The sequence below is a fragment of the Phaethon aethereus genome (assembly GCF_964289735.1).
Source record: "Phaethon aethereus genome assembly, chromosome: 1".
In the NCBI taxonomy this organism is placed as follows: domain Eukaryota; kingdom Metazoa; phylum Chordata; class Aves; order Phaethontiformes; family Phaethontidae; genus Phaethon; species Phaethon aethereus.
The window spans coordinates 165,275,816-165,300,238 of NC_138575.1; the positions used below are offsets into that span (position 1 = coordinate 165,275,816).

Here is a 24,423-nt window from a genome sequence, read left to right on the forward strand (position 1 = left end):
TCTGAATAACATTTCCAGGAAAGAGCGAAGAAATGCCACTGGGGGTAATGCTATCAGTTCTCACATTAGGCTAAGGTAAAGTTTAAGGTAGTAAATCTTACACCTGGAGTATAAGGATATGGGTAAACACAGGCTGTTACATTCAAGAATGAATGGAGAATATGGTTAAGGGCCTGACATGCAGGCTGGGCCGTTCAGAAAATTTTGAATATGAATAGAGTAGACAGACAAATTGGCAGAACACAAAGGACAGATCATTAAGCCATGAACAAACTGAAAAGATTAATAATTTGCAGCACATGAAAGAAAACTAGAAATCCAAATTTCAAAAGCAGTATAAGATACCCTGACAGCTAGTGAAGTCTCGGCATCAAATAAAATGCCCCAATAGGGAGCAATATTGTCTTTCTCAGGAATATTAGTTAAAAAAAAGAAGAAGAAGAATACAACTATTTGAAATCTTTCCCAGAAAAGTTATAGAAAGCTTTTTTCTTTTTTTTTTCACATGGCTTTCAGTTTAAAATTCTGTAGAATTTTAAAGAAATTTAAAGAAAATGCAGGCTACTGTTATTTTGAAAATAATATCCAAAACACACAAAAAAAGGTGAATTATACTGACATGCAATTCATTAAAAGATGGGGCTAAGATATGAAAATCTGTCAAAATTAAAAATCTTCAATTATGTCTTTTTAAAAAGTGAATATGGAATCAAAAATCAAAAGAATGGCTGAAAGCAAAAAATTTTTTAAGAGAAACTATTATACAAACACCAAATAAAAGACAGAATAGAATTCAAATATTCGCAGATTCTTATTTGTTCATATTTTTCACTTAATAACGTTTTCACTTTTTTCCAAGAAAAATATTAAATAGATTTTTGTTTCTGTTCAATCCTTTATTTCTAGGTGGGTTTTTTCCTTCATGTTGAAAAAGATTATTAGGAAAAATCAGAAATTGAATTAAATAAGAATCAGAACACAACAGTGAAAAATAAATTAATTTAAAATAATCTTTTCAATTAGAAGTGTCATTTAAAATCAATATTTTTTTTTAAACTTCCAAATAAAAGCTTCCTCAAAATACCCCAAAACTGACATTTTTATTATTTTCTAGGTTTTCGTACACCACCATTTCTTGATAAAACTTCTCTCTCCCAAATGCTTCTAGCTGAAAAGATGTCCTTCTATATAGTAATATACAATTTTTTTTGTGATGTGTATGAAAATAATTTTTTTACAACTGAAGTTTTTTGAGGTGATTTCTTCACATATATACCCTCAAGGTATAGCAAACTGACTATTATATTATATTTAATTTTACTTAATGCTGGACACCAAAAATACAAATGTCTGTTCGTAACATCTGCAGAGTTTAAATGCAGTCATCCAAAAGAAAAAGACACTTTAATCTGACCAACCCAGTGCCCTGGGATTGCCAAAGGAGGCAAGTCTGTTCCTGGATTATTATAGTATGTTCTGGAAACTACCTAAATGGAGATGTCTGGTCTTCACTAGCTAAATACTAACTTTAAACTCTGATCTTAGCAACTTCCTCAAACAAGACTTCCTTAAAAGGGATGGAAGAAAATCAAAGAAACACAATGAGTGGTTTCTTGAAGGACCTGCAGAGAATGCCAGAATAAGTGATATAAGGAATAAAAAATGAAATCTTAATATTATGTGTAGTAATTAATTGAACCTTGGCAATCAAGGTTTTCACCAATTTGATCTTTTTCTTTTTTCCCCCACAGTATTCCAGTGATATCTAGATAAACCATGCCATTTTTTTGCATTGTAATACTGGAATTAGAATAACATGACTGGACATTCCTAGCAGTTTTCAAGCTATAGCCTGTAGCTACTGAACTTCTAATAGGAGATGCTTAATAGATTTGACCATCATTTATCAGCAGTCCTGGTTAACAGGGGAGGTCCCAGATGACTAGAGGCTTGCCAATGTGATGCTCATCTACAACAAGGGCTGGAAGGAGGATCCAGGTGACTACAGGCCTGTCAGCCTGACCTCAGTACCGGGGAACATCATGGAGCAGTTCGTCTTGAGAGTGCTCACAGGGCATGTCCATGATCTGGCCCAGCCTGCATGGGTTCATGAAAGGCAGGTCCTGCTTGACCAATCTGATCTCCTTCTATGATGAGGTGACCCCCCTAGTGGATGAGACTAAATTCCAGTCTACCTGGACTTTAGTAAAGCCCTTGACACTGTCTCCCACAGCATGCTTCTGGAGAAACTGGCGGCTCGTGGCTTAGACAGGTGTACTCTTCGCTGAGTAAAGAACTGGCTGGGTGGCAGAGCCCAGAGGGTCGTGGTGAATGACGTTAAATCCGACTGGCGGCCGGTCACAAGCGGTGTTCCCCATGGCTCGGTTCTGGGGCCAGTCTTGTTCAATATCTTTACTGGTGGCCTGGATGAGGGAATTGAGTGCTCCCTCAGTAAGTTTGCAGATGACACCAAGTTGGGTGGGAGTGTTGATCTGCTGGAGGATAGGAGGGTTCTGCAGTGGGATCTGGAAAGGCTGGATCGATGGGCTGAGATCAACTGTATGAGGTTTAACAAGGACAAGTGTCTGGTCCTGCACTTGGGTCCCAACAACCTCATGCAACACTACAGGCTTGGGGAGGAGTGGCTGGAGAGCTGCCTGGTGGAAAAGGACTGGATGGTGCTGGTTGACAGATGGCTGAATATGAGCCAGCAGTGTGCCCAGGTGGCCAAGAAGGCCAATAACATCTTGGCCTGTGTCAGAAAGAGTGTGGCCAGCAGGAGTAGTGAGCTGATCGTGCCCCTGTACTCGGCACTGGTGAGGCCGCACCTTGAATCCTGTGTTCAGTTTTGGGCCCTTCACTACAAGAAGGACATTGAGGTGCTCCAGTGTGTCCAAAGAAGAGCAATGAAGCTGGTGAGGGGTCTGGAGCACAAGTCTTATGAGGAGCGACTGAGGGAACTGGGGTTGTTTTGTCTGGAGAAGAGGAGGCTGAGGGGAGACCTTATCACTCTCTACAACTACCTGAAAGGGGGCTGTGGCGACGTCAATGTTGGTATCTTCTCCCAAGTAACTAGTTATAGGACAAGAGGAAATGGGCTCAAGTTGCACCAGGGGAGGTTTAGACTGGATATTAGGTAAAATTTCCTTACTGAGAGAGTCGTCAAAAATCAGAACAGGCTGCCCAGGGGGGTGATGGAGTCACTATCACTGGAAGTCTTCAAAAAACGTGTGGACGTGGCACTTCAGGACATGGTTTAGGGGGCATGGTGGTGTTGGGTTGATGGTTGGACTTGATGATCTTAAAGGTCTTTTACAACCTTAATGATTCTGTGATTAAGCCGTTCATGCTTTCACGCAGACCCCAGCAAGATGGAGTAGAGTTCCTGATGAACTGCATTTAGTATCCATCATACATCTATGTGATTACCTGCTTTGGGGCAGGCACCAGATGGGTATGCAGTGCATAAGCAGCCCATAGCCCTAAGAGAGCAAGTCTTGACTCTTGAGGTCAAGTTGTTGAACTGAAGAATTTCAGGGAGACAGAGAGGTTTATCAACAGTGTTCTTTGAACATTCACCTACAGTGTTGCTGAGGAGCATGTTCTCATAAGAAAGCCCATAGTGAACACCTGGATATAGCAGTCTCATCTCTGAGCTAGCAACACCAGAAATCAACCAGAACAACAGTGAGCTGTTGTGGGGAAAAGTAATTCTGATGATTCATCCTCTTGCAGTCATCCTCTCCCTGGTAGATGGGATCCCTACAGGGACGAGAGAGAGGCTGAAATGGAGGGCAAATAATTCAGTGTGTAATGCCAGACAAGACATCACACTAAATTACCTGGCTGTGGTTAACCCTGTGAGCTGTCTATATAAGATCTCTAAAAATCGCTGGAGAGAAACAAGTATTAATGGTACGTGTATATTTTAAAAAAAAAAAAAAAAAAGCTATGGAGACAGCATTTAAGCTGCTAGGAAGAAAACTGAAGACTAAACCTTCCACAGTAGCATTTACCATCATACTTTCAGTATCACATACAGGGCCAAAAATAGAAGTACAGAGGCAAAGCTTTAATCTACATTTGAAGAAAGAGTGGAAGTCAAAAACATTCAGGTTAATCAAGAACAGGAGACACTTCAGAAATGAAGGGCGCTGTTACAGGAGGGACTAACTGCAGCTGAACTGCAAGGGAACCAGATGGCTGGCACTTCAAACAAGGCTTCAAAAAAGTTGTAAAGGAGTTCTTAAACAGAAGAATGGGGGAAAGCTGACAGCTATGATAAAGTATGTACTAGATACAAAATGTTGAACTGTGGCACAGAGGTGCAGAGGTTTAGAGAAAGACCTCTAGTGAAGGATAACATAGATAGCAATAGTCAAATGAAAAGTGGAGAAGAACAGATAGAATGGATCAAATTATTATAATAAATAAAAGTGCTTCCTGAAATGCTTCCGTGACACTATTGGATGTCACGCTCCGGGGTTATAACAATATCTAACTGTTCAAAATCAGGATGATATTTATTTGGAAAGCAGGTTATTACATCTCTGCATATTACGAGGGTGTTAAATCAGGGGATGAAGAAACAAATAAAATAATGGTGGCTAGTGTTACGAACAGTAGCCTTGCTGTGATACAGGTCTGATATAGAGGTTTGTATGTTCTCACTAAAAAGTAACTCATTATATTTATTGACATATTGTGCTGCAATTTTATGTTTGCAAAGATCTGTGTGCTTTGACATTAAAGCTCAAACAGAACAAATTTAGCAAGCACTTGAGTAAATAGTTCTGTTGCAAAGCAAAGTCAGGTCAAAGCAGCTAAGTTAAGAAGGAAATTTCAGTTTAAGGTAACAGAATTTGAACTTTGTAACCCTTTTCAACCTTATCATTGTGGTTTTATCATAGTCATTCATTATTTGCACTGCCTATCCTTCACCACAATCAAAGTAAAAGTTTTCACAAAGGCTATAATACACTTTCTCTCCTACTTTCCTGTATGAATAGTTACTAGCTAACAGTAAGACCTTAATTCAGATATTAAAAATTAGTTCTTTCTGTTATAGTCATGACTGACTGAGAAGTAACATTTCTGTGTTCAAGCTGGGCTGTCGTTGTCCCAGACCTGCATAACAACAGGAAACACAGAAGGGCAGAAATCCATTAAAAGAAAAGCTGACTACAACAGTGAAATATTTTATGGAATGCAGTGAAAACCATGGGATTTTTAAGAAGACAGGAAGAGGAACTGGGGAGGAGGGGGTGTCAAGAGACAAAACCAAGAAGCTGATAAGGGGAGACTGGACCTACGAAAATAGTATCTTATGGAAGCACTGTATGGAAGATGGGTAGGACGCTTCCTTCTTCACTGCAAATATACGCACCATCAACAAGCAGAAAAGTAAGGGAAGAAAGACTTTTATCTAAAATTAACTTACAGCACTTCTATCACTAAAAGCCTTTAGTCTCCACAAAAACCCTTTCATGATTTGCACAGCCTGGATTATGGGCCAGTGTACCTATGAGCAGATTTATGTGGTAATCAGATGTCAAGTAACACTAGATATGGATAGTGATTACTTTTAATGATTTTGGTCAATTGAAGTGACAAGCAAGTTACCAGAAAGGAAGCTTCTAATCAAAACATCATGCATGAAAAACTGGGGTCTATATATTGTGTTTAAGAAATTATAGATAACAAGATTGTTTTAGGGCTCTCTCTACAAGTATTTTACAGATTCAGTTCACTGTTTGTTGTTTGGTTTTTTCCTCCTACAGCTGTTTACATCACTGCAGTGAGGCAGTTTATAGATCAAGCTGAACTAGAGACAAAACCTGAGACCAAAAAAGTCCCAGGAAAAGAAGCAGCAGAGGTACTTCAGAGGTCCCACTACCAGAACAGCACTTCCTACAATTATCACCAGCTCCAGGGTAGGAATGAGAAAGAGTTATCTCCATTTTCTCTGTGAAGTACGACAGAGGGATGGAGATAATGAAGTTTGCAAATAACTTAGGGTAGGTCCTTGACAGCAGAATGTCTAGATCTTTCCCAAAACTTCCGTCTGTCTGCTTTTAAAGATAATGCCAATCAGGAACGGACGAGGTTAAGAGAGGCAAAAGACAGAAAAATTTATGAGCATTAAGGAACTGGCAAATGTGCCAGTTTTAAGCCAACAAATAAGATAATATTACTTTCAGGACGTAAGGTCTTGGAAAGTCATTTAAAGAAATGGATGCATTAAAGTAAATTTAAATGAGGCTGCACCATCTGTTTAATAAAGTATAACAAGATTCGTTTGGTTATACATTTTAAAGACAAAATTTGAAAAAGATTCCTCAAAAGCAGTAAATAACCTGCCTTGTAAAGAGATATATAAATGTCTACTCAATCATATTACTATCAAAGTTATGATTTGTTACATGAGTAATGAATCTTGACAAGTTTTCTTCTGTGAATGCATTTTTTTATGATGTGCTTATTTTAGAACGAATTTAGAATCAGCATATTTATCAGGCTTTTTTTGTTGTTTTGTTTGGGTTTTTTTTAAATGTATCAGTCGATTAAATACAGATCAGTGTAATATTTCTCTTTCTGGAGAGAACTTAACAAACCTAACCACAAACCTAACAAATAACCATACTCTGCCAGGACATACTTGTATTTGTTGTATTACCTCTTGAAACAAAAACTACATTAAAAATTGCATAGCACAGCTCGTTTCTGACACTTCTCTGTAATACTTAGCGCTGAGAAGTTTTGCTGAGGCATCATGCAAATTATATACTTCCCCTTTGGTTCTTCAACCACTTGCTGCCAAGGGGCTACCAACAACCCCTCAAGACAACACCAGGGTTTTGCTAAGCAAAATTTGTACCCTTAAAATACATGGTACAGTTTCAAATATGGTTTGTTTTATCCACATAGATTTCACAAGCACACTACAGGAGTGAAAAACAGTTTAATGCACCATACTATGCTGCTGTTTTCTACAATTTCCTACACTTGCAGAGAGCAGAAGACTAGGCAGATGAGTTCTTCAGGCAACAAACAGCCCTCATAAGATAACATGAGGTTCCTGTTTATAAAATTTCAGAGCAACAGATTATTTTCTAGACTGATATTTCTTGTGCCTGCAGAATGCATTGTTTATTGTACAAACCGACAGCGAGAACAAATTATGACAATACCTGCAGCAAATTACTTGCTCGGTATTGTCCACAGGCCACTGACTCAGAGGATTTCCCAGGACTGAGACTAAAGGGAAATAGCCTGTCTCAAATAGGAAACATTCAATATGCTCGAAAAGGATGTATCACTTTTCAGGCCAGAAAGTCTGTGGACAACAACTTTTTTCTCTCAGCAGTTAACTGCATACTGCTGAAATACTGCTGCATTTCCTTTTTGCAGTGTTTTGTGCTACTGTGGTACCTGTTTGATTTTAGACGTCATAGTTTTGCACAGTGATTGTGGAACATTGAGGTGGGTTGACCTTGGCTAGATGCCAGGTGCCCACCAAAGGCACTCTATCACTCCCCTCCTCAGACAGACAGGGGGAGAAAAACACAACAAAAGGCTCCTGGTTGAGACGAGTACAGGGAGAGATCATTCAACAGTTATCGTCACAGGCAAAAGAGACTTAACTTTGGGAAATGTTTAATTCATTGCCAATCAAAATCAAAGTAGGATAATGAGAAACAAGACCAAATCTTAAAATGCCTTGCCGCCACCCCTCCCTTCTTCTCGGACTCAACTTTGCTCCTGAATCCTCTACCACCTCCTCCCACTGAGCGGCACGTGGGGACGCAGAATGGAGGTTGTGGTCAGCTCATCACACGTTGTCTCTGCTGCTCCTTCCTCCTCAGGAGGAGGACTCCTCATACTCTTCCCCTGCTCCAGCGTGGGGTCCCTCCCATGGGAGACAGTCCTCCAGAAACTTCTCCCACGTGAGTCCTTCTCACAGGTTGCAGCTCTTCATGAACTTGCCAATGTGACGCCCATCTACAAGAAAGGCCGGAAGGAGGATCCTGGGAACTACAGGCCTGTCAGCCTGACCTCTGTACCGGGGAAGATTATGGAGCGGTTGGTCTTGAGAGTGCTCACAGGGCATCTGCAGGACAACCAAGGGATCAGGCCCAGCCAGCATAGGTTCATGAAAAGCAGGTCCTCCTTGACCAACCTGATCTCCTTCTATGACCAGGTGACCCGCCTAGTGGATGAGGGAAACGCTGTGGATGTTGTCTACCTGGATTTTAGTAAAGCCTTTGACAGCATCTCCCACAGCATTCTCCTGGAGAAACTGGCGGATCGTGGCTTAGACAGGTTTACTCTTCGCTGGGTTAGGAACTGGCTGGATGGCTGAGCCCAGAGAGTTGTGGCAAACGGCGTTAAATCTGGCTGGTGACCAGTCACAAGCGGTGTTCCCCAGGGCTCGGTTCTGGGGCCGATCTTGTTCAATATCTTTATTGATGATCTGGATGAGGGGATCGAGTGCTCCCTCAGTAAGTTTGCAGATGACACCAAGTTGGGTGGGAGTGTTGATCTGCTGGAGGGTGGGAGGGCTCTGCAGAGGGATCTGGACAGGCTGGATCGATGGGCAGAGGCCAACTGTATGAGGTTTAACAAGGCCAAGTGCAGGGTCCTGCACTTTGGCCACAACAACCCCATGCAACGCTACAAGCTTGGGGAGGAGTGGCTGGAGAGCAGCCCGGCGGAAAGGGACCTGGGGGTGCTGCTTGACAGCCAGCTGAACATGAGCCAGCATTGTACCCAGGTGGCCAAGAAGGCCAACAGCGTCCTGGCCTGTATCAGAAATAGTGTGGCCAGCAGAAGTAGGGAAGTGATCGTGCCCCTGTACTCGGCACTGGTGAGGCCGCACCTTGAATCCTGTGTTCAGTTTTGGGCCCCTCACTACAGGAAGAATGCTGAGGTGCTGGAGCGTGTCCAGAGAAGGGCAACGAAGCTGGTGAGGGGTCTGGAGCACAAGTCTTATGAGGAGCGGCTGAAGGAACTGGGGTTGTTTAGTCTGGAGAAGAGGAGGCTGAGGGGAGACCTTATCACTCTCTACAACTACCTGAAAGGGGGTTGTGGTGACGAGGGTGTTGGCCTCTTCTCCCAAGTAACTAGTTATAGGACAAGAGGAAATGGCCTCAAGTTGCGCCAGGGGAGGTTTTAAATTGGATATTAGGAAAAAATTCTTCACCGAGGGAGTGGTCAGGCATTGGAACAGACTGCCCAGGGAGGTGGTGGAGTCATCATCTCTGGAAGTGTTCAAGAAACATGTGGATGTGGCAGTTGAGGACATGGTTTAGGGAACATGGTGGCGCTGGATTAATGGTTGGGCTTGATGATCTTGAAGGTCCTTTCCAACCTAGTGATTCTGTGATTCTGTGATGAACTGTTCCAGCCTGGCTCCTTTCCACAGGGTGCTGTCCTTCATGAACAGATGGCTCCAGCATGGGTCATCTGCAGGGTCACAAGTCCTGCCAGCAAACCTGCTCCAGCCTGGGCTCCTCTCTCCATGGGGCCACAGGTCCTGCCAGGACCCTCCTCCAGCATGGGCTTCCCACAGGGTCACAGCCTCCTTCGGGCACCCCTCTGCTCTGGTGTGGGGTCCTTCCTGGGCTGCAGGTGGAGATCTGCTCCAGCGTGGAGCTCCATGGCTGCAGGGGCACAGCCGGCCTCACCCTTGTCTTCAACACAGGCAGTAGGGGAATCTCTGCTCCAGTGCCTGGAGTACCACCTCCCCCTCCTTCTTCACTGACCTTGGTGTCTGCAGAGTTGTTTTCACATATTCTCAGTCCTCCCTCCAGCTGCAAATGCTGTGTGCCTGGTTTTTTTCCCCTTCTTAAATATGTTATCACAGAGGCAGTGCCATCATCGCTGATTGGCTTGGTCTTGGCCATCTTGGAGGGTCCATCTTGGAGCTGGTTGGCCTTGGCTATATTGGACACAGAGGACACAGGAAGCTTCTAGCAACTTCTCATAGAAGCCACCACTGCAACACCCACCACTACCAAAACCTTGCCATGCAAACCCAATACACACATATTCTAAGAAATTATCTTATGATCACTGATGATAGAAACCTGTTTCCTTAATGCTTTCTGTTTTGTAGTTGATGACAATCTGTTTTCATGGCCACAGCACTTATGATGACTGTTCCCATGTATATTACTTGGTGTTAATAAAGTATGAGTTCACACAGTATCATCACAGAATAGTTTGGGTTGGAAGGGACCTTTAAAGGTCATTCAGTCCAATCCCCCAGTAGGTTTTTCCTCATCTGTGACACTTGGACTGACAAGAGACAATGCATTTCCACTTTATTAACAATTACAGAACTGTGATTATTTTTGAATTAATCTCTGCTGCTATATAGAATCCACACCCAGTAAAGTGTGGAATGCACCACTGATCAGCCAGCACTAATATACAAATGCACACACAGTACAGTCATCTTGCTTATTGCCTTGATATATCAGCTTAGAGGAACTGCTCACTCAGTAATTTCTATATTACTGGTGAGACTAGTACTATGAGACCATCTAAATGCCACTTAGATCTTAATGGTGCCTACTGTAATTCCAGTTACTGCTGCACTCTTTTTTTTCCTTTTTAATGAGTTTGCATACAAAATATTTTGTTAATGTTTTTATTATATTGATAGACTATAATCTGTCATTAATTAGTACTAAAAGGAACAGTAAGCTGTTTCTCAAATTTTCGTTGATACCTTCCACCCCAACATGGTATTTAGTTGCTGAGCTTCTACTCAGAGGAGGCTGTCAATGAAGATAACTATGGGATGGCTTTGTGATATGTATCAGATTTCATAAGTTAGAACCACTCATTTGATTTCCACTCTGACTAGAGAGTTGATTTCCTGCGTGTCATGGTTTAACCCCAGCCAGCAACTAAACATCATGCAGCCAGTCGCTCACTCCTCCACAGTGGGATGGGGGAGAGAATCGGAAGAGCAAAAGTGAGGAAACTCATGGGTTGAGATAAAGACAGTTTAATAGGGAAAGAAAAAGCCACGCACACAAGCAGAACAAAACAAGGAATCCATTCACCACTCCCCATAGGCAGGCAGGTGTTCAGCCATCTCAAGGGAAGCAGGGCTCCATCATGCATAGCGGTTACTTGGGAAGAGAAATGCCATGACTCCAAATGCCTCTCTCCCCCTCCTTCTTCACTCCAGCTTTATATACCGAGCATGACGTCATATGGTGTGAAATATCTCTTAGGCCAGCCTGGGTCAGCTGACCTGGCCATGTCCCCTCCCAGCTCCCCGTGCACCCCCAGCCTTCTCGCTAGCAGGTCAGCACGAGAAGCTGGACTGTCCTTGACTACTTAGCAACAACCCAAAACATCAGCACGTTATCAACATTTTCTCATCCCAAATCCAAAACATAGCCTCACACTAGCTTCTGTGAAGAAAAGTAACTGATTTGTAGTTGATGGCAATCTGTTTTCATGGCTGAAACCAGGACACTGCTTTACTTAAATCTTTTAAAGTCTCATTTGATATCAAAGTCTACATTTCTCTTCCCTCTTTACCAAATAAGTTGTTTCAACATATTTGTGTCAGTTTGGGAATATTCCTCTATCTTTTGTTAATGTAATTAAGCGTATTAATTTCAGAGGTAGGTATTATAATGGTGTATGGGGTGCGGGTGCCCAGGCGATGGCAGCGGGGGTTGCAGGACGGCCTCTGTGATGAGAGGCCGGGGCTGCCCCGTGCCGGACACGGCCGGTTCCAGCCGGCTCCAACTGACCCAGCACTGGGAACAGCTGAGCCCCTCAGCCAAGATGGCAGTGCCCCAGAGAAACCATATTTAAGAAAGGGTAAAAAACACTAGACAGCAGCTGAGACAGCAGTGAGAAAAAAATGTGAGAGAAACAGCCCCACAGACACCGGGCTGGAGAAGAAGGAAGGGCTCCATGCATTGGAGCAGAGATTTCCCTATGGTGAAGACCATGGTGACACAGGTTGTGCACCTGCAGTCCATGGCGGACCCCATGCTGCAGCAGGTGGGTGTGCCCTGAAGGAAGCTGCAGCCCATGGAAAGTCCTCACCAGAGCAGGCTCCTGGCAGAGACTGTGGCCAGTGGAGAGGAGCTTACATGGAAGCAGTTAGTTTCTGAAAGACTGCAGCCCATGGGAAAGACCTGTGCTGGAGCAGGTAAAAAGTGCGAGGATGAAGGAGCAGCAGAGATGAAGTGTTATGGACTGACCACAACCTCCATTCTCCACCCCCTGCACCGCTCAGGGTGAGGAGGTAGAAGAGGTGGGAACGAAGAAGCAAAGTTGAGCCTGGGAAGAAGGGATAAGGGGTGTGGGCCTGAGGGGAATGTGTTTCTAGTTTTTTTTCTTTGCTTCTCACCATCCTGATCTACTTTTAATTGGCAAGAAATTGAATTAATTTTCCCCAACTTGAGTCTGTTTAGCCTGTGACAGCAATAGGTAAGTGATCTCTTTGTTTTTATCTTGACTGATGAGCTTTTTCATCTTATTTTCTCCCTTCATCCTATTGAGGGGGAGTGAGAGAGCAGCTTGGTGGGCATCTGGCAGCCAGCCAAGGTCAGCCCACCACAGATGGTATTTGCTTGGATGCAAATAAGAGCTTCAATTAACACAGCTTCCTCCAGAATCACTTCTGTTAAGGTAATTTACAGCACAAAACTTCAAATGTAAAGACTGATTGAATTCTTATACTTAAACTCTCTTCATATGATTAAGCGAACCTTTTAAATACTAATCAAGCTTATTCAAAGTTGCATGTAAAATATTTGCAAAACAAACTAGTTTAATATTTCAGAAGACATTTACGATAAAAATGTTTTATAGCAAACTGCATCCCACTGCAAAATATATTTTGTAAAGAAACAAACTAAGTAGTAGTTCTACTGCTGTACTAGAACAGCACAAGCCAGTATGACTACAAGTTGATACTTAAACAAATATTCACCTTTCACAATACTGGACATGTATGTGTTACAGTGTTGTTAACAGACCGTAGTTAAATGAACTAAGGCAGTCCCAAAACTTATTAGTTTAAGTAAGATCCACTGTACTGTATTAAAGTCTAATCAGATTACTGATATTCCTATCATTTCTAATGTGAATAATACCAGTGAATACTAATATAATAAAAAATCTATTAATAGCATGTGTCCTTACAGTTTTGTTGTCTATTATAGACATACCACTTGCATTTTGGTTCATTGTCAACCTTACCCGTGAATGTAAAAGACAGAATGAATAATGTTGTTTGTACTGCAAGTAGCTGAGGCTTGTATACATCTCCACAAAGTCCAATTACTGTTTCACATGAGAAAAAAAGGATGTGGTTCATCAATCATAAGAAGAAAGACCCTTTACACAAATCCAGATCCCATTAGACAGGACACTTGCAAGCTGAATTCCTAAGCTCATTTCTAGTTGATTATACACTAAGTGGCATGGTTGCCATTGCACAAGCATTGATTCTCTAAATGGGAAGGACAACAGCAGAAGTAATCCGCAATACCATTTCCTAAAACAATCCTCCACTGAAAGTATTCAGACATGCCAATTGATAAACTAGCATTCACTCAAAATTAAGCGCATTTCCTATACCACTTTTCTTCTCCCTCCTCACAAGACATCACAGAGATTAAACAAGCTATGTTACCAAATTAAAATATGAAATTAGACATTGACAGTTTCCTCTCCCTTTAATACAATTGAAATAGACAATAAATTTAAGTAGGATTTTGCCTTTTTTTATAACAACAAAAAAGCACACATGCCCCTAAAATATCCCAAGGCATTTTGAACGAGAGATTCTCCTAAACCAGGTAGCCAGTTAAAAATCTGGCAACGTATCCACTGTCAGACATTATGCAACATCACATCCATCTATACAACTAATGGGGTACTACCTCACTGCAAAAAGAAGGGATTTTCTATTCTCTGATGAAATTATAGAAGAAAGCAAAAATTTCCAGCCTTCACAGACTGACCCTTATACTTCTCTGGAGACCACCAATACGATTGACACTACTGCATCAGGGCCCTGAAGCCCTCTTGAACTCTCTAGTGTGTCTCTATTGTATATTTTTATATATATATTCCCTTCCTTTTCTAAATTGGGATTGGGAATTAAGGGCATCAGAAGCTCCTTTTCATTTTCAGAATTGCTACTACTTCCAAGGGGTAGGGGGACAAATCCACTTGTTTTCTTTGATTAAAATATATTTTTAAGACAGTCAAGGTGCATAAATGATAAATTATAAATAGGAAAAAATAATTTCCTTTCCACAGTTTTGCAAATAGTAAAGTAGATCTGATTTTCTGAAGTAAGCATCACAAAATCTATGTCTTAGATCATATTGTTTGTCATAGCTATAACTCTTCCAAAATCTCAAAGTTCTACTTCATGTAATATTGTACTTAAAATTGAGAAGATAGAACAATGTTCTTGTTTTGCTAAGAAAACTTAACACAAACAGTTTTTACTAGTTATAGCAGCAAGCAATTTAGGTGCAAAATAGGCTTTTGTAGAGAGCATCTCCACCATAATGAATACTTCGGTTAGTGTCACTGTTCACCTAAATGGCTAGAAAAGGCTGTCTTATTTTCTGTGACACTGTTGTCTGCACTAAATGGGTAAGAATTGACAGTATCTCTGTGTTGCACCAATGTGTATGTTATCTCACTGTGTACCGTGCAGTGCTTTATAAGCAACAGAAGGGAAAATAGCAAAAATACAAATGTTAAAGGATTTTAAATGTTAAATGTTAAGGATTTTTATTTTATTAGCTCAACATTTAGAGTTTTAAATAAATTTGAATCTTAAACAGTTTCAGAAGGGTCTGTACAATGTACACTCTTTTCCTCTTGTTATTCACATTAAGAGAAAACAAAAGCTTTTAATTTAAGCGCAGATCTTATCTTAAAAGATACGACACAAAAGTGAGGATCATTTGTGCTACATGAATGGGACTCTGATCAGCCTTTAATAACTTTGGTAAGCTAGTTAGTGAAAAACAAAGCAAACCAGGTAAAAGATTATTGAGTTTTTATTTAAATTGCTGACAAAAAGGACTATGTGGCTGGTGACCTGTTCTCAATTTAACTCCAGTGCATCCCAACACTGGGAGACACATGGGCTCAACTTCATGCCCTCCTAGTCACTTTTTCCTCCTCTTCCCTCCGCCTGTAAACCATACGTAGGTTTGAGTTTGCACATAATTTTCCAGAACATACAGTCATCTCGGAATGTTGATCTAACTTTTAGTGTTTTGACTTACAAATACAGAAAGACTACCTTTGTGAGCAACAAAAAGGGCATATACCTTCACTATCATCACAGAAGTGTGAGGACAATACTTTCACTCTCAAGAGATACAAAAGCATCAGTCATCCTGCACTCTAATATGTATTTTTGAGGTTGGAAGTTGAAGTGCATTTTAGAAGAAGGAGGATGAAACTCAGAAAATAATTTCCCATCTCATTCCATCTGTTTCATAACTTCACAGAAATTATGCCAGTATCTTACATGCAATGGTAATATTCAAATATTTAACATATCTTCAGCACCAGCTCTCAGACAGAGGGAGCTCAAGTCAATACAGTGTGATAAAGCAGCTCTCCACAGATGTGCCAAAAGACAGGAACAGCTTACACAACAAATATGAAATAGACTTCTCTATCAAGTAGGAATATCTTAATATGACACATCACTCTCATGCTCTGCTATCATGCCTTGCCAAAGATGGAATTTGTCCAAGGGTTTGATTTAAAAAAGACAGTAACATTGTATTAATTCCAGAAATAAAACAAAAGAAGGAGACAATGCATTAAATATGAAAGGGAGAGCCAAAAAATCAATGGGGAAGAAATTAACATAATCAAGATACTGACCTATTCTGTACCTGCAGGATTGTTCTAACTTCAGAAGACACTAAATAGTGAAAAAGGCAGTAAAAACAAATCTAAAGCAAAATTAACATTTAGGTATGCATTGTAATATGAAAACCAAAACAAAACTTGCGAGGCAATCTTTCCTATTGCAAGAAAAATAACAAATAGGTAATTTAGGAGCAAACACAGCTGAAAGCATTTCTAAGTGCACTGAAATGTTACTTCCCAGTTACCTCTATGGGATACCTGTTATTGAATGGTGTAAAATGCAGCACACAATATATCAACAAAAAAAAAATTTAAGAGAAAGGAAAAAACATCTTGAAAGTGAACCTCCAAGAGCATGTTACTGAAGAGTGTATCAAACTAAAGCCTTAAGTATCTGAGACCGTTAAATGCTGTACTTTTGAGAATTCTCTCACTCCATGAGAAAGTATTGCATTTCAGTCATCAACAGAGTCATCAACAGAGTCATCAGAATGTATAATTCATTAAATTTACACAGTGGTATGAACTACTCTAAAAGGCAGAGGGGTTTTAACTTTTAGAACATTATCATAACACTAAAGAAGGCACAAACTTGGTATCAGCGATCAAAGGGAAGAACAACTGCAACTGCCACAGCTTGCATATGAATAATTTAAAAACATGGTTCTTTGTATGTGCAGATGAGGACTTAGGTAATGTATTCCATCACCATTTCCAATATGTATTTGAACAGCTCTTAAGAAAAGACATATTAATTTGCCCATGCTGCAATACATTGATAAAAGCTTTAATAAACATAGATGGAAAATTTAGTTTTTAGTATGCCAAATCAGTGTCAAAACAAAATCTCATCTCACTATTTTTGTAACCTTTTTGAGCTAGGTAAATAAGCAAATGATGGCATGGTGAAACACAGTGGTTACTGTGCCGTAATAATGACCAGTAGTAAAGGGAAATTTAGATTGTCACGTACATTTAATGTCTTATGAAGTAGTGGCCTCTATTGACTTAAAGGATGTAGGCATCACTTCCATTAGTGACAGTTTTCAGCCCTTTGTGGAGAAAGTAGATATTATTCCATGTATATCAGCTATCAGTCCAGTGGATGCCTTCGAAATAAGTTCAGGCACATTTTTTGCTATACCTACAAGTAGGAAATAATTTATCCTAATAGAAGCATTTAAATTTCCAGTTTAGTCAATAGAGTGGCAGACACCTCTGGAGATCTCCAGAGGGAAATTCGGTCTGCCTAATTTAGACAGAAAGACATAGGGGTATTTTCTACTATGGCAGGACTTCTTAAAATTAGAAAGTCTTTATTTCACCTGTAAATACAAGCTCCAAGTAATGTCTATTCCTTTCAAAAGAAGTGTCTTTTCAAGAGTGTCTTCTGAAAGAAGAAATACATTGAAATGATCAAGGTCCAATCACCTGTAATCGCAGCACCAAAATATCATACTTACTTCATAACCTTAGTATTTGTCCTTGCGGCAAAGATAAATGAATGTCATTTTTATATTATTGGGAAAGAAAGAAAAATAATTACCATTATAGTTGCTGCCATATGCAACTGACTTTGCTTATCAGGATTGCCTGTTAGAGTGATAATAGCAGATTGCAGTACATATAAGCACTGAAACCATTATTTGCCTACTGTGAAGATAAATGAAGAAGAGCCCATCATTTAAAATTCTCCAAAACACCACTCTGTGTAAGTAAGGATTTTTACAAAAGAAGCTGACTTTGTCAAGCCATTTCCAGCACTGACTTGTTCAGCAGAGTTCATGTTTGTTCTTCTAATTGTACTTTCTTTCTGTGAATACAAAATCACAGAATCATTAAGGTTGGAAAAGACCTCTAAGATCATCAAGTCCAACCATTAACCCAACACCATCATGCCCACTAAACCATATCCTGAAGTGAATACGAACCTGTGGCATCCAGAGCACAGATTATAGCAGTCAGAGCCCAATGGAATCAAAATGTCCTATTGATTTTTGGTAAATCTGCTATTTACAGAAAAAGACGGAGAATTACTGGGCACAGAGGAGAAGTACCCAGAAACCACAGCCTACTGGGAAGAGATACTGTCACTCATGCAACAAGTGTCATTTCAGTGGTTTAAAGTTTTTAGTAGAATAGAACCTAGAAAAGAGTATGTTTAAGCACTTGTTTACATATTTTAATATTTTAATGTATGCTTACATATTTTAATATATTAATATGTACATATTAATATATCATTATCATATAGATCAATATATCTATATCTTGATCATGCATAGATTTTGATCTATTTTCTTATGTATACATTAAAGATGAGCCAGAAGGGATCCTTAAGGTATCTGTTCTTCTTTTGCTAATTGATAATATTTTGTCATTTCCACAATAAATACGTGTATCTGATTTTCTGAGAGCTCACTGGACTCTCTTTTAAATGGGCTTTCCCTTTACATCTCAGAATGTTTACTACCTTCATGCCTTCATGCTGGGATTCTTGAAAGTAAGAAAGGAAATTTAGTGTAAATGGTGAGAAAAGGGGTCATCTGCTTTGATTACAAAGAGGAAAGAAGGTTTCAGAAAACAATGATGCTTTCTAACAGAGTTTTTCTACCCTGGATTTACTATAGAGAATTACTTTTTCTGATCTGGAAGGACAAAATATAATCAGGATATATTTTTCAATCTGACTTAAATTATGTATTCTAAATGCAAAACTGGTCATCCTCTTCAATTTAGTCCTTATACACTTTAATCATATATTTTTTAACCATTAGAAAATAATATAAAATCATAAAATGAGATTTTTTAAGAACTCCCCAAATGTATACGTGTGTATATGTATATGTATATATTTGTATATGCTAAATATTTCTCCTTAGAAAATAATACATTTCTAGTCTGTGTCTTCAGATAGACAGCTTCTTGGCAAGGGCTCAGAAGCATGACACAGGGGTGAAAAACTTCACACCAGACACCTAACTGGGGGTGTCTATAGTGTAGATGCCAACATGTGGGCAACGTACCCAAACTCCTTTTATATTGTGCAAGACTAAAGAACTACTGTTCTTATCCTGAAGCGTACATTTACATATGGCCAAATGAGCAACTCTCTAAGGTCCATGGATTAGATCTACATATAAGGGAAGCTTAAACACCTAAATGCAGCTGTCTGATTAAAGAACTGTATTACACCCCTGCTGCAAAGAAATGCCATGAGTTATCACTGAATAATTTACATTTCAGTGCATTTCACTATTTTTGCTGTGAGAAGTACCAGAAGCAAAGCTTCCGATTCTTTGCCACCTATTGATACTTACAAAGTGGTAGAGATTGTTCAGTCCTGAAGGCCTTGGTATCATGTCATGCTGCATAAGCAAAAGAAAATAAGCCTACACTTACACAGAGCTCTGACTGTGGTTGAGAAGGAAGGACCATATTCTATCATGACATCATAACAGAGAAATGTTACTTCAATATTCTGCATCCTGAAATGTTTAAAAGATGAGAAAAGTCATATAAACCTGAACTACCACTCTTTTCCTTTCTCCTATACAGAAAAGCAAATGGCTACATACAAAGTACAACTAAATAACAAAAATTTACTTGTTTAGCAAGCAAGGTTACAGCAACATGGAATTTATATAAAAATATATAGTTGCCTACACAAATAGCAAGTTATATATCACCCTGCCAATCTGTGTCTAAAATTAAATTAAAGTATATAAACCTTTACAAATTACAGGAATGATTAGTTCTGAAAAACAGGACAAATATGATTTTTTTCTACTAAATTAACTTTTTTAACTTTTGCAGTGCAGTAATACTGCTTGGATAGAGTGCTGGACTTGGGTATGATACCATTTATCTCTGAGGCAGCACCACAATCCATTACACTCCCCTTATTTAATCTGTCCATCATAAGCTTAATAAGCTTTATAAGTTTCATCCGTTTCACATCACAAAGGACAAAAATATGATATTTTGTATTTGAATCTCTAATTTACCCTTCCCATCCTCCTTTCCCAAGCAGTAAATGGTAGAGAAGAAAGCTTTTTCCACGGTTTCTTCATCACTTTTATCTAGGGAAAAGCAGTTACATATTGGGTCTCTAAGGAATTTGATGCTCTTTAAACCCTGACCCTGTTTCCATACTCAGAGCTGCAAGTAAGCAAACTATTCCATAGAAAGATAACATATTTGGCAGTTAGTAAGACTTGCTGTATGTAAATTATATGTCCTTCTCCCCAAGACCCACTCTAGTCTTTTGGGACAAGGGCAAATCAGCTCTCAAAATGAAATACCATATAATGAAATTGTTCTATTCCACACTTTTAGATCCTCACTCAAGGAGGAAACAAAACAACTCCTAGTCTCTAGAGGAAAACAACACAATAAACTATACAGTGCAGATTTAATATCCAAGAAGGAGGGCATTCCTGATAGATGAAAGACCTTGAGACTTACTCAGTAAGATTTGCAATGGTTTTCTTTGCGCGGTAATTTGTAGTCCTTAATTAAGTCATAGCATCTCTTCGGAGGGAAAATTGTATTCATTTTCTCACCATTGTAGTCACCATTTTAATAAAGAGAGACAAAAGCATGCTGAAGCTGGAGGGCTACAAAATATATTTCTTTTAAGGAGGAAGAAATAATGATTGCCTTTGAGCTTCAATCTGTATGCCACTTCTCCCAGAAAACAACCCTACTGATGGAAAAGAAATTTTTCTGTTTTTTTTCTATTTCACCACTCTTTCCTTTGTTGCCAGGGAAGAGTTATTGTTCACAAACAGAGAAATAAGAATCAAGAGAGTTTGTCACAAAGCTATCAGTAATGTTAGAATGGCTCGCTTATTTCAACTCCAGAAACCGTTTGGGAAACTGTGTTTAAAAGCTTCCAAGAAGATGGAAAAAAAAAAATAAAGCAAGTCCTTAGATAGAACTAAATGCAATGGGTAAGTAGTATTTTGTTGTTGACGTGGACTGAGCAGTAACTTGAATTAACAGGTAACTTTAGTGTACAGTAAATTAATACTTTCACTACTAGAGTGGTCTTTAATACTATACTATATCAATAGGTAAAAGCAGCTTACCTGAATAACATGTTTCAGCTTGTCAATAATTTGACTTATTACAGGATCTGTTCCTTTCAGTTTTACTTCTGGATTTGCAGACTGAGCTTTGACTCCACTGCCAACCACACGATGAGTATAGCTAGTTTAATACACAAGCACACACACAAAAATGGTTTAGTAAGTTATTCTACTCTGAGTGCGCCATCTTCTAGTTCATATGAACTCTCATGGCACCAACATTCCAATTTAATGACATCCATTAATTTTGTGTGCATATTTTTCACAGAAAAGAAATACAGCATAATTACTACATTCCACAAAGTTGTATTATTTATAAAAACTTTAATTTCACGACAAGCTTTAACAAGAAAAGAGTTATCTACATTTTGAAGCAAGAAACATTCAGCCCTATGGATTGTTTTTCATGTGTGCAAAGACTGTCTTCCATTTTGGTTTTGCAAAACATACAAACTACATGGTGTCCTGGTTTCAGCCAGGATAGAGCTGGTTTTCTTCACAGAAGCCAGTGTGAGACTGTGTTTTGGATTTGGGATGAGAAACTGTTGATAATGTGCTGATGTTTTGGGTTGCTGCTGAGCAGTCAAGGACAGTCCAGCTTCTTGTGCTGGCCTGCCAGCGAGCAAGCTGGGGGTGCACGGGGAGCTGGGAGGGGACACAGCCGGGACAGCTGACCCAGGCTGGCCAAAGAGATATTCCCTACCATATGACGTCATGCCCAGTACATAAACTGGAGTTGGCCGGGGGGCGGAAATCGCTGCTCGGGGACAGGCTGTCGATCACGGGGTGGTGAGCAATTGCTGTATTGGGCATCACTTGTTCTTGTACATTCCTTTGTTGGTATTATCATTATTGTTCCCTTCTTTCTTTCTGTCCTATTAAACCATGTTTATCTCAACCCACGAGGTTTTTCCTAATTCTCTCCCCCGTCCCACTGCGGGAGGGGGAATGAGTGAGCGGCTGCGTGGTGCTTAGTTGCCGGCTGGGGCTAAACCACGACACACGGTGATTGCCTAAATGTATAAAAATTCAGGTTTTTAAAACAAACTCCAGATCCAGATTCTACACACACTGTATGTTCAGAACTACACCTGAAGTTTCCTGTGAATGCACACACAGATAGAATATTTATTGCAGGATGACAGCCAAATTGTGCATAAATTATTTATCATCACATAACTGATGTAAGTACAGAGTAGGCCAAAATTTACTTAGTAGATGACCATGTAAAAAAGAATCAATGGAAAACAGATATATGCTCATTCAAGAAAGAACTGCTGTAGTAGGTAGAACACTGTTTCTGTCAAAACTCAAAATAGAGAGACTAAAATTAACCACCTAGAAGAATTCTGTGGCTTATTAAGATGCAATTCTTCACTAAACCTCCCATGTTATATCAATACTCAAGTTCTATCTTACTTACATTTACTTATGCAAATACCCTCCATATGTTAGGTTTTGTCTGCATACCCTGCAAGAGGATAGCTCTATATATCTCTGTCGCAAAAATATTTTGCCAGCTGTTATGCTCTAAGAAAAAGAAAAGAAAGAACCCTATCAGGAATAAAGACATGCCTAATTTCTGCCTATTAGATCTGCATGTGAGCATAGCCAACACAGCATATTCAAATTTTGCAGAATCTGTTTTATGAAAAATATTGAAGGTCCTCTTAGCTCTGTAGAAAACCTTCCATGTATGTTAAACAATGAATGCCGTTCATTAAAACAAGGTTACCACATAACAGCAATATTTTGTCTTTGATCTTTGCTTTAGTACCACCTTAAATGAGACTGAGGATATCTGTAAGGAAGCATACACGGACCCAGATGCCACTCCTAAAATGACATTGGCCATGCTTATAAATATAAATTAACCCTGTCATACAAAACGACTCTAAGCTTTTGATAGGTCCCAGAGGGCACAATTTGCCTTCTACATATGTGATAAAAAGTCGTAGCTCCTTTAGACATTACAGGAAGACATGTTTTGGACTACATGTTCTGCAAAATGCTTCGAAGTGAACTAATTCAAAGCTTCAGCACAATTTTCCCCAACTTTTAAGGTATAAAGATCCAGCAATCTTTCACCACTTAAGTCCTTTAAAGCATTCAGTTTCACACAGTAAGTACTAAAATTCTAGACCTCCTACATACAACTCTGCACGTGCTATTTAGGGCAAGTGTACTCTCTATTTCTTCGCAAGCAATCAAGTTCACATATAATATCAAATTTAAATTAAATTATGTATCAAGATATCACAGCAATGATCACCTACCATTAGTCACAAGTTAAATATTCCAGCTTTATTCACTCTTCATTTCAGAAAACATTCATAGAATCATAGAATCATTCAGGTTGGAAAAGACCTTTAAGATCATCAAGTCCACCCATAAATCTAACACTGCCAAGTCCACTAGTAAACCACGTCCCTAAGCACCACATCTACACATCTTTTAAATACCTTCAGGGATGGTGACCCAACCGCTTCCCTAGGCAGCCTGGTCCAATGCTTGACAACCCTAATAGCTAATCTAAACCTCCCCTGGTACAACTTGAGGCCATTTCCTTTTGTCCTATTGCTTGTTACTTGGGAGAAGAGACCAACACTCACCTCACTACAACCTCTTTTCAGGTAGTTGTAGAGAGCGATAAGGTCTCCCCTCAGCCTTCTCCTCTCCAGACTAAACAACCCCAGTTCCCTCAGCCATTCCCCATAAGACTTCTGTTCTAAACCCTACACCACCTTCATTGCCCTTCTCTGGAGATGCTCCAGCAACTCAAGGTCTTTCTTGTAGTGAAAGGCCCAAAACTGAACACAATATTCAGCAGTGCCAAGTACAGGGGCACGATCACTTCCCTACTCCTGCTGGCCACACTAGTTCTGATACAAGCCAGGATGCTATCAGCCATCTTGGCCAACTGGGCACACTGATGGATCATATTCAGGAGAAATGAATGTCAACCAACACCCCAAAGTCCTTTTCCACCAGGCAACCTTTCCAGCCACTCTTCCCCGAGCCTGTAGCGTTGCATGTAGGTTGTTGTGACCGAAGTGCAGGACCTGGCACTTGGCCTTGTTCAACCTCGTACAACTGGCCCTGGCCCATCAATCCAGCTTGTCCGGATCCCTCTGCAGAGCCCTCCTATCCTCAAGCAGATCAACACTCCTGACCAGTTTGCTGTCTGCAAATTTACTGAGGGTGGACTCAATCCCCTCGCCCAGATCATTGATAAAGATATTAAACAGAACTGCCAGCTAGACTTAACTGCATTCACCACAACTCTTTGGGCCCTGCCATCCAGCCAGTTTTTCACCCAGAGAAGAGTACACCTGTCTAAGCCATGAGCAGACAGTTTCTCCAGGAGAAAGTTGTGGGAAACCATTATGAAAGACCTTACTAAACTCTAGGTAGACCACATCCACAGCCT

At 39.9% G+C, this 24,423-nt stretch overlaps 1 protein-coding gene across 1 annotated transcript in view; it reads right to left on the reverse strand.

The window, feature by feature from the left end:
- Window positions 1-24,423, reverse strand: part of GPC5 (glypican 5) — a gene marked incomplete at its 3' end in the record, with an annotated part of 785,572 nt that overhangs the window by 494,256 nt on the left and 266,893 nt on the right. The window contains exon 6 of the mRNA XM_082011503.1: window positions 20,994-21,114. Within this exon, the coding sequence (XP_081867629.1) occupies window positions 20,994-21,114 (121 nt within the window). The remainder of the gene's footprint in view (window positions 1-20,993; window positions 21,115-24,423) is intronic.